Source organism: Lampetra planeri, chromosome 38 (genome assembly GCF_965212315.1).
Source record: "Lampetra planeri chromosome 38, kcLamPlan1.2.h2, whole genome shotgun sequence".
NCBI classification, from domain to species: Eukaryota; Metazoa; Chordata; class Hyperoartia; order Petromyzontiformes; family Petromyzontidae; genus Lampetra; species Lampetra planeri.
The window spans coordinates 10,402,043-10,417,640 of NC_136144.1; the positions used below are offsets into that span (position 1 = coordinate 10,402,043).

General features: G+C 39.8%; 1 protein-coding gene across 2 annotated transcripts in view; it reads right to left on the reverse strand.

Moving 5' to 3' along the window:
- Positions 1-15,598, reverse strand: part of LOC144731294 (CD109 antigen-like) — a 48,477-nt gene that overhangs the window by 19,375 nt on the left and 13,504 nt on the right. For both annotated transcript variants that reach the window (XM_078612348.1, XM_078612347.1), the window contains 11 exons: positions 14,277-14,352; positions 13,809-13,896; positions 9,965-10,079; positions 7,854-7,960; positions 6,621-6,851; positions 6,356-6,457; positions 4,735-4,800; positions 2,312-2,485; positions 1,723-1,872; positions 1,295-1,348; positions 1,049-1,094 (listed from right to left, as the gene is read on the reverse strand). In XM_078612348.1, the coding sequence (XP_078468474.1) occupies positions 1,049-1,094; positions 1,295-1,348; positions 1,723-1,872; positions 2,312-2,485; positions 4,735-4,800; positions 6,356-6,457; positions 6,621-6,851; positions 7,854-7,960; positions 9,965-10,079; positions 13,809-13,896; positions 14,277-14,352 (1,209 nt within the window). The remainder of the gene's footprint in view (positions 1-1,048; positions 1,095-1,294; positions 1,349-1,722; positions 1,873-2,311; positions 2,486-4,734; positions 4,801-6,355; positions 6,458-6,620; positions 6,852-7,853; positions 7,961-9,964; positions 10,080-13,808; positions 13,897-14,276; positions 14,353-15,598) is intronic.

Below are 15,598 nucleotides of genomic sequence, written 5' to 3' on the forward strand. Positions count from 1 at the left end.
GGGAATGCTGCAGTCACCATCTAAGCCGTGGGGATGAATACATTCTCAGTTTCCCAACTGGGCCCTGAATTTTGAGTACGTATCACCACAATGCAAAAGACTTGCAATCTATCCTGTCTCTCAAGTTAATTATGAGTGTAATTGTGGAGAAAATAAACAACAAAATAGATCAACAATGTCTCCTTCAAGTATTTGTCTCTCAAAAAGATCTGTCTCTAAGACTGATGGGCCCTGCAAGATATACTTTTTTAATGTGGATAAATTAAGGAGACATTGTTATTTATAGTCTCCACAAATACCACAATGGTTATTTTCAGTTACGTATATTATTACTGTGTCGAATTAGGATCCGAAACAGAGGGTCCTTGCCTGTAACGACGAGCAGTTCACCAAAACAGATTCACACAAGCTTGACTCTCACGTTATCTGCCCATTGGCAAGTCCATGGCTCAGGCTCACTTCATACTCGATGGTGCCACTCCTATTCCTTGCCTCACAATGCAATACTCTATCCTCAGGTCCTTAAGCCATACCTAGGAAAGGAGGTTTGAGGTGGTATCCTCTTGCCTTTCTCACAGTGTGTTTTTAGGTGATGCACCAGTGCTGCAGTTTGCCATCTTACCAGGATGAAATCTATCAATTGGACAATTGTATTGATTCCAATCTTTCAACTTATTAAAGTTCCATTTAAATTTTGAAAATCCAACAATAATTAAATGTGCAACAGGAAAAAGCACTGTGTATCAATTCATGAGGTTTAATTTATGAAAGATGTATTAACTTGTCACTACGAGATGCTCCTCTTCAGTATTTTAACATAGCTAGCTGGTACAAAAGCATGATTTTTTAAAGGTAACTTGGCAGCTGAGGCCAATACCCAAATCAGGGTACTAAACTTGAATCGTATAACACCTGGATTCAAGCCACAAGCCTACATTGTCATGACATCCTGGAAGATAATTGGATTCCATTTATAGTGAATTTGATTATCTTAGCTCAGATGCAAATGAGTGAACACTCACACCCTAAAACTAATATTTTCACTCACCCCAATATTTTATTTGTCCATTGGTAGCATAATTCAGTCCAGCAGCCTGTGGAACACATTAATAACCTTGTATCAATTATTTGTAATTACAGTACTAGTAATGGATTTTGCTAAATGCAGAATCTCATTAATGCTAGTCTAGGCGACACAACTGTACAACTGTACTGTGTCAATACGTCATGAACACTCACGAATATTAATGCATTATTTCAGAGAGTACAGAAGCCAGTGGGAGTGTTGTATTACCGAAAACATGTTTTCATGCCACCATTTAGGATTCGAGTCCAAAGCAGATGCAGACTGTGGAAGAAATTCATTTAAAATTAAGTTCGCACCACCAACGACTGCTGTTTGGATTTCACAAACATCTTACATACCTAAATGTTCTGTTTCAAGAGTTAATAATAGTTTTAGTCAATTATCCTTCTCTAAATATAACTTCAGGATATCGTTTGAATAAAATTAACATACATCATAAATGATTGCTTCCCAAAAGTACAATATGATGCATGCATCATGAGCATACAAACATAACTTTAATTGATGAGTTTATCCATCATTACACACCTCTATTAATGAGCACCACCTTCGGTGAATCTCATAAGTCTGCTCAGATTTATGACACGCAGGTTCATTTATTAAGGTTGATAAATCGTGTTGGGTCGAAATCTTACCAGGATATCAGAGATCATATTCATGCCTCGTCCAAAGTAATAAGATTGGAAGGCAACCACACCAACAAATGACTCGGGGTCTGTGGCCGTGACCTCCAGGTTCACGTTTTCACCAGGCACAGCTGACTGTGTGCTCCATTTTACATCGACCTGTGAAAGGGTCACAGCATAATGTATCCACCACAGGGAAAATGCACAGTATGCACTCACTCACCTCCTGTGTGTGTCACAAGTAAGACAGCCTTCTCCAGTAGAGCTGGGCTGTCTAACCATTTAACAGATAACACCATCCATTATCAATTCAATTACTCGACTAATCGGATAGCATGGAAATAGCTAGAAAAAAAAGCTAGAAAAAAAGATCGCCTCTTTAGTCACCTGTGCTACTGGATGGGAAGTAAAGGATAGGGCTTAGTGACATCATCGACATCATTAGCCGCATCACGCGAGCTCTCGCTTGCCAGGGGTTTTCCACCTTTTGGGAGCCATTTTTAATGCAGCCCTACTAATCGACCACATGAAAAAGTAGTTGTTTACAATTATTATTCAGCTCATCCCAGCTTTACTCTCCAGCAGTGCTTGGCCTCACCATATTCACGAACTCCTGAACCATCAGCTCTACACCGTCATTGATGATGTACCCATCATCTGTTCCATAGTAGGCTATGACGTAGGTAGCAGGTCCCCAGGCGTCTGAGGGCGTCAGCGAGAATTGTGGCAAGCGAGCAACTCCAACTTCCAACACATTGCCCATTGCCGCCACCTGTGGGAAAGATCCGTCATTATTCTTTTCATAATTCTTCACTTGGTCACCCCTGAGATGCTCTTAAAACACGTGTTCATTGTTATAGATATGTTGGTATTCCCCCCCCCCACACAATTACAATTGTGCTGTCAGATGAAGAATCCTTTCAGAAAAGTGGTCCCCAATCTTTTTGGCACCAGAAACCAGTTTCGTGGAAGGCAATTTTTTCACGGACCAGGGGGTGTTCATCATTGGATCTTTCCCCCTTTTCAAAGAAGCTCTCCAGCGACGTTTGTTTTTTACTCATTGTGGCTAGGGGTTAGCAGCTTGTGGGCTTACCAAAACTGTGACTGAGACAAGTGCGCAGTGCGGGAAATAGGCGCGGACGGAAGTGGTAAATAAAATAATGGGCAGGCCACGTGCGGACTCACCGCTCATCTAATGCTGTGCGGCCCAATTCCTAACAGGCCACGGACCGGTATCGGTCGGGGACCCCTGTTTCATGCAGCTTTTTTTAATTAAGCGCAAAAGCAAATGTATTCACGAGTTTGGTGCAGTCATTGGTGATTTTGTGTACTGTACTGAAGGTCCGATTCAGTACAGTACAAAAAATCCGTGATCTAATCCCATCTGTCAAGGATGTCATTCCTGACATGCAATATCGTGGAGTCTACAAACTAAGTTGCACCTGTGGGGGGTGTTACATTGGGGAAACGACATATCTCGGACCGTGTTCGTGAGCACAAGTCAGATCTGAAACACGGCGGAACGAATACCTCCGCCGTGGCTGACCATTGCTATAACGCTGTGGGCTCTCATGATATTGTTTTTTCCGAGACCAAGGTACTCTGAAAACCGCCGGGCTACGATCAAAGGTTTGTTCATGAAGCCATCCAGATATATAAACATAGACATAACTTCAACCGAGAAGATGGATACAAATTGAGCAATCATTGGAAGGATGTTATTAACCAGGTAAAACCTTAACTGCTTCATGGTGTTGCCTTCATTTCCGCATCTCTAGCTACTTCAGCTTCCCACTCCTAGCCCCGCCCACTTCTCCCCCACCCCCCCTCCGGCATTTTGTTCTTGCTCGTTTCCTAATCCTTCTAGCAAAGACTCCACTCCACCTACCCCACACCCCCCTCTCTATCTCTCCTCCCTGGCTCCTCCCCCCCTCTCTTACCTACATAGCCTCTTGTCACGGGAGCCCTGTTGCCCACTTCAGCAATTGTTTCTTGCTGTGGTTGTCCCACCTGATGATGGACGCTTGTGTTGCGCCCGAAACGTCGTGATTTAATTTATTTTATACCTATGTGACTTTACCGAAAGAACCAAAGAGTATGGATCCCTGCAGTCATGAAAACTTCAAATCTAGATTCATGACTCCTGTTTATTTCAATCAGCTTATCATTTTCAACGTTGATATAAAGTGGTTAGGTATGATTAATTTGCCGTGTTGGAATTCTGGAATATCTGAATATGTTGCCCTGCTAAGCCCTAAGCATTTCTCCAGTTTAACGCATACGGAGCATATCCACAAGAGATCCACTAAGGTGACTCTTGCCATTTTAGGGAACATGGGCTAAACGGCATTGAACTTCATTGGAACCTCCTTTGCCAGTAGCAAAATATGACAATTGGTTTTTTACCCTTTTATCTGGAAACAAAACTGACACCTTTTTTTATGGCATTGAACTTGTCACGTCAAAAAGTCACGGTGGAAAAAGTCCATCATCAAAGTTAGGTATGAAGATCTGGTGATGTGGGGCATACATCTCACAAGGCATATTAATGCCTCTCCACCAGAGAAATATATGAAAAAAAGTGCAGCCCTTTGTCATTTTACTGTTGCATTAAAATGCCTCTCAATGCCTCGATGGCAATGGGTGTACGCACGCAAGCACATGGCAATTTTAGGCTTAATTCACAAACAGAGGCTTACATAGGTTTAAATAGACACGTGCATCATGCCTTTTATCTTTGGTTCATGTTTTAGGTATAATTGGCCTGTCATTTTAATGATGTCCATCATAAATAGGTGCTAGTTGCAAATGTCAAAAGCCAACAAGAATTCAACAAACTGGTACACTATATGTGTTTATAAGCTACAATTAAGTGTTTATGTACTGAAGCATCCAACAGCAGTAGGTCATCTAAACAACATTTTGTTGGCCCGAAGTGATCTATATTTTGTATCACAGTGCCAATGTTAATTTCTACGAGGTGATATTACAGCTGTCATGTAAAAATGTAAAAAATGTTACCTGGTAAGACACTTCAGAAATGCTGCTGTCTGTACTCTGTACTGTAAAGGTGACAGGGCTTCCAACCTGAGGATACACAGCAAACATTCCAACAGTTCCTCATGCAATACAAAATAAAATGATATTAAAATATATCATACAATAAAACTAAAGTACAGTACACGCATATTCGTTGGGTCTTTCGGTAAAGTCGCATAGATAGGTTCACTAAGACGAAGGTGCTTTGCAAACCCACTGGCTATCAACAAATATTCGTTCATGAAGCCATCCATATATACAGACACAGACACAATTTCAACCGAGAAGATGGGTACGAACTTAGCAATCATTGGAAGGACGTTATCAACCAGTTTAAGTCATAACTGGCTGTGATGTTCCCATCCTGCCATCTTCCGATGTTAGTTGTTATTTTCGGCTATCCGATTTTACATTAACAGGTTACATTTCTCACACCAACATAGCCACCTCCGCGCGCCGACCTCGACGTGGCGGCGGCTCACCGACCTCCCATTAACATGCTAATCTCTCACATTAACATGGTAATCTCTCACATTAACATGCTTATGTCTCACATTAACATTGCCACCTCAGCGTGCTCGCCGTGGAGGCCGCTCTCCGATCTTACATTAACATGCACATTTTTACCTGGCAGCCCTTTTATTGGTGAAAACCCACCACCTTCGCGGTCGTTGCCCATCATTTACATTAACATTCGATGCCCCGCCCATGCTGCTGACACTTGGGCTACGCCCATTTTAAACCTTTATAAACAGTTTGCCTTTAGAGGCTAACCCTATTTTCCTGATGACGACCGCTTGTGTTGCGATTGAAACGTCGTAGTTTTTGTTATTTTCTTTGAACCTATCGACGTGACTTTACCAAAAGACCCAACAAATATGAAGTATTGCAGTTACGAAAGCTTTAAGTCAAGATACAGTACACGCATGTGTCTCACAGGCAACCAATGTTTAATTGTGCTCTATTAAAGATGAAAATCGGCCTTATAACTGACATGTATGCTTCAAAAAGATTCAACACATTCGTCAGCTGCTCATTGGTTCCATCTACCCCTCTACTCGCTGTCCACTTCTCAGGAAGCCCCACCCACTACCCAGGTAGCCCCGCCCATCATCCAGGTAGCCCCGTCCATTTCCCAGGTAGCTCCACCCACTTCCCAGGTAGCTCCACCCACTATCTAGATAGCCTCACCTACTATCCAGGTAGCCCCACCCACTACCCAGGTAGCTCCACCCACTAAGAAGGTAGCTCCACCCACTACTCGGGTAGCCCAACCCACTACGATGCTCACTCAAGTAGCCCCAGCTTTTGTCTGTATTGTGAGTTGAGACTTGAGAATGATAGCAGAATATTATTTATCAGAACAAAATCCAGATCTTGCAATTGCTTTGTGATAGCAGGGCAGTCTTTATGAAACAGATTGTCTTGGCCAAAAACTAAAATAGCTTTAGGCTAGATTTTTGCCAAGACAGAACCACAAATTTGAGAAATAATGACAATTCGTTTTTAGTGTTTCTAAAAGCATCATCACAGCATTGCACTAATGGGGCCATGGCTGCTTGACTGAATGTGGGGAGGATTTTGCGAATGATGCACTACTTACCGTGACGCTTGTTTCATCAGCTCTGACCTGAATGATGGAATAATTTTGAAAATGTTCCTCTGCCCACACTGACATGGAATTCATGGCTGCACCAAAGTGCACCTTTGCAACAACAAAAAAACACAGACACAAGCTCTCTGCATTTAGACACAGAAAATATAAGACTAGTACAAAAAACACATCACAGAACATTAATATGAGAACATGATTCTGAGAAATACAACCGTGCTTGGTGAGCGTGCTTGTGAAGATTGTAGGCGAATACCTCAATAGTCAGGTGGTTTGCTTCGTGGGAGGTTGGTACATGTATGTGGACAATTCCGTTGGGTGGTACTGTGTAAGTTAATTCAGTCTGAAGCAAGTATTCGGTTTTATCTTGGAGATCAGAAGGGTTCATCATTGCATCAGACAAGTTGTATTGTGTAACCAACACGATGAGCTTGGTCTCCAGTTCCTCAGCAGTCAATGGCAGCCCATCATATTTGTAAATGTAGATCTATAAACAAATACAGTATGCATTTATATATGTTTTTACACATAGACTTTTACGATTCATAATAGATGTGTTGGTCATGTCGTGTTAGTACAATGCCAATGTTGTGTCATACACCCTCTTCTACCCGACACAGCCGACTGAATAAAGTTCTCACGTGAACAAACACGCACATTTCTATTGCACTGCACACTTTTATGCTGGACGGCAAACCATATACAGGTAGTCCCCGACTTACGATGGAGATGCGTTACGATGACCCCATCGTAAGTCGAAAATGGCCTCGCCTACCCAGGAGTCTTAAAGAATGGTGATAATTTAGCAAAACAGAGCAATTAACAGTACCGTACTGTATAAACTATATGCGTACAGTACATCTCGGCAGCGTACCAACATACAGTATCGTACCTCGTACGCTGCTGCGTTTGCCTGCCGCGCGAAATGTTAAATATTTAACAATCTTGTCATATCGCCATCGTAAGATCGAAATATCGTAAGTCGGACCATCGTAAGTCGGGGACTACCTGTACACTTTAAAATAGTTCAACCGATGTGTTGGAAGCAATAAAAACTGGCAAGTTTGTTCACATGACAACTTTATTTATTCGGCTGTGTCGGCAAAGTACTATAGGTGTCAGAAGTCACACTTCCAATTTTCTAATTTATTTACTGTCGTTATAGCAGTGACGATTATTTACGATCACTCCTAATAAGTGAGTAAAAGCATGGACAAAAAAGTTATGGAACACGAATTTACATTTTACACTCTGATGTTGTAGGATAAAACATTTATTACAAGTATATTTAATTAAGTAGAACGTGTTGTCTATATTTATTCAAAGTTGTGCAATTTGATGTGACGTCACATTTCTTAAATCCCCCCCCCCTCGTCACACATCGTCACAAATGTCTGACCCCCCGCTAGGTGCGTGATGTCATTTATGGACGGCCCCTAAAAACAAAATACATAGTAATATAAACAATGTTTTGTATTTGAAAACTTACCTTGTCTGTAAAGTCCATACCAGGAATGAACCTCCAATTCCAATAAAAATAAATATATGCTCTGTTCTTTAGAAAGTAAATCCAGTGGTTGCTCTCAAATCTCCTGCCTAAAAAATCAAAAGACAATTGCAACATTTAACACACATGGTGCCAGGACAACTACTATATCATAATCCCTTTATTGAACATATATTTAAATTAATTTGAAAATAGGGATGATACCACACAGCACTCTTTACTATACAGTACTGTCAAATACCAAACACATAATTAAGTATCCAGCCAAATCCAAACATGAAATTTAAATGACATAGAAGAATCAAAATAAAGTTATTTAGCAAAATGAGATAATGCAGATGCAGATAAAACAAATACGGTAATGTCGTGAAATGAAAGAGAAATTCAAACAGGGTAGAAAAGTTGTGAGAGAAGCAATATGCAGAAAGTGGTGATATGAGAAAAAGATACAGACAAGATACAGATATAGAGAGCGATGCAAGAGATACAGATGGATTGTAGTGATACAAAAATCTTGAGACAAGGTGAATACGTTCTCATGTGATCTAAGATATGACAGGAGAGATGCTTTGTGATGAGAAACAAGAGATGAAAAGTGATGCATTCAGATAAAAGAGATATGATAGGATATACATGCAATTAGACGTAACATAACATACATTAAGAGATTAATTCAGAGAAGATGTAAGGGTGATATTCGGATGTGCACTCCAATGATATATGAGAGATGTTAGGAGAGGGTTGCATTCTTAAAGACAAGTTACAGCATAAAACAGATGAGATATTATACATTCAAATGAGATCAAATAAACGAGAAATATATGAGATGTATTGATATGGGCTATAGTGGATAGAGGAAAGTTTGGTTCAGATAGAAACCATAGGAGAAAGATATATTCAGAAGAGCTAGGAGGGAGATAGCAATTTAATGTTTATGATAAAGGTGCAATTGATCCAAATAAATCATGTATATATTTAGAACTGTTTTTTCATTTCAGCTTTTTTCATTAATAACATAGCTTTCAAATGACGTATAATTATTTACAAATTATAGAATTAAACTACGAATGCTCGCTAAAAAAGGCTGTCACACAAAATGAAAAAAAATGAAAAAACTGTCAAACTTCACAAATAAAAACATGGAGCAACCATCAACAATATCTTGCACGTATAAGGCCCACTATGGTCGCACTCATTTTATAAGGTCGTGCTCATTACACACAAAGTGTTTTCCACAAATGAACCATAATACCTTGCTGATCTCGTCAAGTAGCATAAACCATCACACGAACTTCGGTCATCCTCGAAGCGGCTTTTGGCTAACCATCAAACAAAGATGGTCACTGCATCTCGCGCTTTCAGATGCGCTTCTGCGGCTGTTTGGAACGCACTTCCTTCCGATATTAGGAATCCACTGGAGCTATGGACTTTTAAATCTAGATCAAAAACTAATTTCTTTATAACTGCGTTTTGTGTTTAGTTTGTATTCCTTCCCCTGCACATACATGCATACACGGTAGTGGGCCTTTACTTTTACAGGGACTGCTGATACATTTTGTCTCAAGTTGGACCTTGAGATCATTGAATGCTGACCTCTTGGTAGTTCCTACAAGCAGATTAGAAGGATCAAAGGCCTTTAGTTGTTTTGCTTCCTGGCTCTGGATCTCTATTCCAAGTAATACCAGAAATGTAAAAAAAAACATCTAATTTAAGAACATGTGTGTTTGAGGTAGCTTATTTTGGAGCTCGATTGGTTGGTCAATTTATTTTTTTATGAATTATAATGTAAGGGGCTCAGGATGCTCTGCAAGAAGAATGCTACATAAATGCAAGTTATATTATTGTACCATCTGTCAGTGGCAATCCACAATACTTTATATTTAACTGAGAAACATTTTCATTACAGTATATACGTATATTTTTGTAGCTGAATAATTTTGTTCCAATATAAACTTTGGTCACCTGGCATTGCGAGTCACTATTTAATACAAAAACAATACACATTTTCAAATATAAGAGAATGCTCTAAATTTACGAACTTTAATGAAATTTAACCATATGTCATCATTTGAAAACCAAGGAGGCAGAAATACCTGATGCGTTGTCAGTGATCTGAACAGAGATCAAAAAATAAAAGTCTTCTGTACCCTCAGGAATCATCTTCATAAGCTCACTGCGACGAAACATAAAGTATCCATCTCCAACAAGCTGTAAGAGAGTGAATTTACATCTCAAGAGGATGGCTTATCACCAGTAATTATATTGGTTAACAGTTAAATGTTCCTTATAATAGTGAGAATTTTTCAATTCCTAATTTAGTCATACATTCCAAGGCCGTAATTATAATATATATTCAAATATGCTCAAAATGTCCCTCCCAATATATTGCTATAAACAATATAAAAATAAAATTCTATGCTATGTAAATAAAAACAACAATTCGCTCAACCTTGGCCACAATATCTGGACTTATCTTCATGTAACAATGCATAGATTTATGTTTAAATGATTGTGGTTATGGTTGTACTTTCTTAATCCCTAATCTCTGTCATTACATACAATGAAACAAGAAAAGGAAAAATAATTAAAAAAAAATAAAACAGAGCAATGTAATACAATACACTATTTGACATTATTGTAAAAAAAAAAAGTCCATCCCAAGTGTTAGTGAATTTTTTAATATTTTAGGCAGGAAATTTGTTTTCAAATTTGGATTTTTTTCTGGAGGGGGGGCCCCTAGACCCCCTGGAAGATTTTGTCCCCCCCCAATGTTGACTCCATGGCTGCTGCCTTGATACATTCCCTTGACTATTGTAACCTAATAGAATCGTTCGTGTCATTACTACTATAATGAGCCAAGAATGTCTGTTTGTGTGTATCGCGGGTGACGTCACGCCACATGCCGCACCGCCACCTCCCCTCCGTCATTAATATTCATAAGCAGGTGGATTTTTACATTCACGCAGAAGGTCGAGCGAAAATATATATTTTTCGCAAATTCGCTTTAAGTTTGACGTTTCTTTATTTCAAGTGAATCTAATACATAATTCTACGCAGCAACAAAGTGGATGTGGTGTCTTTATTTATTTCTTCAGCACTTGAGACAAACGGTAAGTCTAATTTATGCTTCTACATTATGGTAAAATAGACATTTCTCGGTGATTTTCCAGATATTGTATCGAATTCCAATTTATTTCAACCCCAGCGACCAAAAGCAGAAGAGAATAAAGTATCAGAGCAGTGAATTTGAACAAATTGAAGGTCAGTTATATACAGTGCTACAGTGACGTGAAGTGAGGTGTTTTATGACGTCGTTTTGTGCAAGAATCACTGCCATTAATACAGTGCTACAGTGAAATGCAGTGAAGTGTTTGATGACATACTTTTGTGCAATATTCACTGCCATTAAATTGACACAAGATACAATTATACTCTGCTCAATATATTCGTAAATATTACAGCTTCCGTCCTAGGCAAACAAGCTGGTTGTGGAGAATATAATAAACAGCTTAAACAAGTAGACTGTCCCTCCACAAACAATGCAAGTACTTATTACGCATACCATTGGCCACACAGCCTTCTCGAACTGATTTTTGTCAGCAACATTGATTTAACATCTGCATATCTCTGGACCAGATTCGACAGTGTCTCATAAGCAGGGAGTAGTTTATTTATTTATTCAACGAAGTCTTATTTTATGTGGAGAGAGATATATGAAGGAGACGTATTATCTGGGTATTTCATTGTTATTTATATTCTCCACAACGATGCTAATTATTATCTTGTGTTATGTGTTTATGCAGTTTTGCGTCGAACTATAAACATCTGGAAGTTCGCCAGCCTTGGTTTAAGCAAACCCGACTCTGCTGATGGGATACTGAATATCCAAACTGGTCCAAAGGTTTCTTGAATTAAACCAATGCTATTGAGAAAAAAAATCACTCCCAATGTGTGTTAAAATAAGTCACTGAAACATAAATTTAACTCATCTGAATCCTGTTGCAGCTGAAGATTACTGTACAATACTTGTTTTAAAATATGAAGGGTATTTCAAACTATATTTCTGGGCATACTTCCTCAAATACTTCTAAATAATTTATTCATGATGATCCGGGCCACTATAACTCATTCTTTTTGTAGAACTTCCTTTATGAACTTTGCGTGAACTTTGCGTGAAAAGCAACTACATTTGGGTGAAAAAACCAGTACAGATAAAGAAACTTGGACTTTTTATTTATAGGGAAATGTAGTGAACACAACCCCTCATAATTAAATTGATTGACTTGGGTTAGGACCTGGGAGAGATTGAGCACTGGAGGGGAGTCGCTGATACCTCAGCCATCACTGTTGGGACACTCTAGGACATATCCATAGTTAATCTGTGCGACAAGCAGTCCAGGTAGATTCTTGGAGCATGCTTAGAATATCTGTGGCATGAACAGCAGTTGCCAACTATGCCAGGGATTATGGAAAATTGGACCTCTCTCTTTTGTGTTCCAGCACTTGCAATGTGCCTGGATACCTCTTGTGCTATACCTTGTATAATGCTATATCTAAATTATGCATATTTACGTATGCATGTTTTATTTAGGAGAGCTGGGATGTGGTTATTATATTGTAACAGTTATTGAGTATCATTTTGATTTGAACTGTAGTTTGAGTGTGAACTCACCTATATCAGAGTTATTGTGGCAATGACATTGCTAGATTTTGTCGCCGGAGGTGTGATTGAACTGACCTGCCAAGGGTTGGAAGATTCGACCATTGGGTGTAATATAGCCAAATGGAACTGGCCATACCTGCTTTTGCACACAAAGGATTCCGATAGGAATTAAATCTGGGGTATATGAAACAAACTCGGCAGACAGCTCTAGCTTGTCAATGGTATTTCCCAAATGGGTTGAGGCCTGTATGTGTAGTTTAAAGAAAGATGTTTAAGAAAGTGTTAGGTAAGGCTTATGTAGTGGTATAGCGCTGGCTGCTGGCGGAAAATGGTAACTGCGGTGTACGGCAGTACCCAAGTCAGCACGCCACGACAGAGAGGGGGACATCTCGGGGAAAGGTCACAGAAGGGGCCCATTGGGAAGCCCCGGGAACCCGCTAGTAGGTTCCAGAAGGGGGGCGTAGTCGGGGCGGAGCATGGCCACGCTGGGAGTATAAGAGGGGGCCCCAAGCGGGAGCTCGGTGCTGTTGCTGGAAGTTATCACCATCTCCTCGTCGTCTCCGTCTTCACCATCCCGGGGTGCTGTTAGTCAGACTGCCTACCAACTGTTCTAACTAAGTAGTGCCATCGACAATAGACGGTCTTAATAATAATAGTGTGCACTCACGTAGGGTGTGTATATATTCCGATAGTGCTTGTTAAATAAAGAAGTGCCTCCAAGTATGACTGTCTCCGATCTGCATCACTACACTTAAGTGAGCCAGGATTGATTAATGCTAAGAAAGATTGAGAAGCAGCATAATTTGTTGTTGGAAATAAGTAGTTATGTTCTGAAGCTGTGGAAATGAATATTATATATTGTAAAACCTGTAATTTTATAAATTGATCATCAGTGGTAGAAAGGAACATTATAAAATTTGTGGTACGTGGTGCAAATTGAGATGCAGTGCATTTTTCTTACAAATGCAAATTGTGTCAAGTCCACTTTGAAGCAAAGTTATGTGCCTCAAAGGATGTATTTAATGCATGTTATTAATTGTATGTTGAAAAATATCTTCGAATCTCAACCATGATATGCAAATTGAATATGGATCTAGTTAAACCAGAAGTAATTTGATTCTTGCCTTATAAGATCACAATCACCCTATATTCACACTTTAAAAAAATTCACTGAAGACAGCGACTCAACATAATATAATGAGAGATGTAGAGAATAATCTGAATACAGTATGCTCAAAAGGTCTACATGAATGTATCAGTTATGATTCACTTACATTAATATGTTGCGTTATGATGTCTGCGGGGTTATTTTCTGGATGTATGGTGACTGTTGCTGTGCCTTCAACAGCCTTGCCCTGGTACCTGCATGCCATCACACACTTTATGTTACTGAGAAACATTAACATATTTAAAGCTGTGGAAAGCCTATCCAAACTCACACAATTACTTTGCAAGGTATAACATTGTGGATACAAATAGTACATGTTATCACAACCAAATCTGCCTTCCCTCTCACCTGCCACCCAGCATTGTGAAGTATGGAAAACATCTTCAATGACCGACACAGCAAGGAGAGCCTTTCATCCAGCGATGGATTTGATGTGTATCATAATATATATTTTTCATCTTGCAATATCGATAAAATGGAATAAGATACGTTAAAATATCTTTATAAACTGGACGGCATTTTAAATAAAAAAAATATATAAACTCAGAAAGTTGTGTCTTTATAACTCACATACCATGCCGATATAAATCCAGAGACATCTTCATTTCCATCAAGATAGAAGTAGGATGCAACATCAATGAACACATGATCTGGGGATTCAAATGACAGCACATCTGTAAGCATGAACCCTTTAGCCTTTCTTTTATAAAGATTCCTGATGTCACTTGATTAAAAACAACACTGCAAATGAAATGTATTACAAAAAAATGTTTACACTCATTCTTGACTTAAAAGCTTTCGTGACTGCAGGAATTCATATCCTCTTTTTTCTTCCTGATGACTAACGCTTGTGTTGCGATCGAAACGTCGTATTTTTTATTTTATTTTCTTGAACCTATCTACGCGACTTTACCAAAAGACCCACATAATATGAATTCACACTAATTATTTGTAATTATGTAAGAAAGCGGTATGACACACATGCATTTGCCTAAAGAGTGTACATCAGATACTAGCTTTACTACCCGGCTTCGCCCGGGACTTGCATTCACCACGCCCGGCCGCCTTTGTCTCCCCAGTGGCGATGTTCACACACCACACCAGTTACTCGTTTGAGGCTGAGTCGACCTAGGGGAGGCCCAGGACCAGTTCAAATAATCGTCACCGGTGGTGGCCGTGAGCCGAACTCGGGTCGCCGGGTTCATAGCGCAGCGCGCTTACTACACTACTGCTCACCACACACACACGCGCGCGCGTCCATAGGTACACATACACGCACTTGCAGCAGACACACAACTTTCAGGGTGCGTACGGCAGTAAACGACTGAAATAATAAAGCAATGCTGCGCGAAGAACGCCTTAGACCTGCAACACATTTGCATTTCACTTTACCCGCGATCAGCAGGCACCCTCCGTTACGCTTCCGCACACGGGTCACATGCATGACAGATGTAACGTCACAGCTCACTTGCTGTGCAAATATATGCATTATTGCGCCCCCCCCCAAAAAAATATTTTTATAATTTTTGCATGGTGTACAGTTTGGAAAGTACCCACATGGCATATTTCAAGTTTGTTGCATGTCGGGAAGTACGCTAATCTTTTTGAACAGACACATCACAAATTTCCCTTTTATATATATAGATGTTAGAGCTATTAAGCAACATGGAGCATACTCCAATATTGCCAAGGTTTAGGTTTGTCAATCGGGGTTTGTCCATACTTCACCACGTTGGTCAGTGGGTTGGAGATAGCAGCTTATTTTATCTCACCTCTTGCCAAGTACCTGACTGGTATGGTGCCCCCATCAAATGAAGCTCATGTCTTCAAAGCTTTCAAGATTCTTTACCATGTCAAGGTGGTGGCTCGTTCAGTATGTTAGTCATTTGTATATCT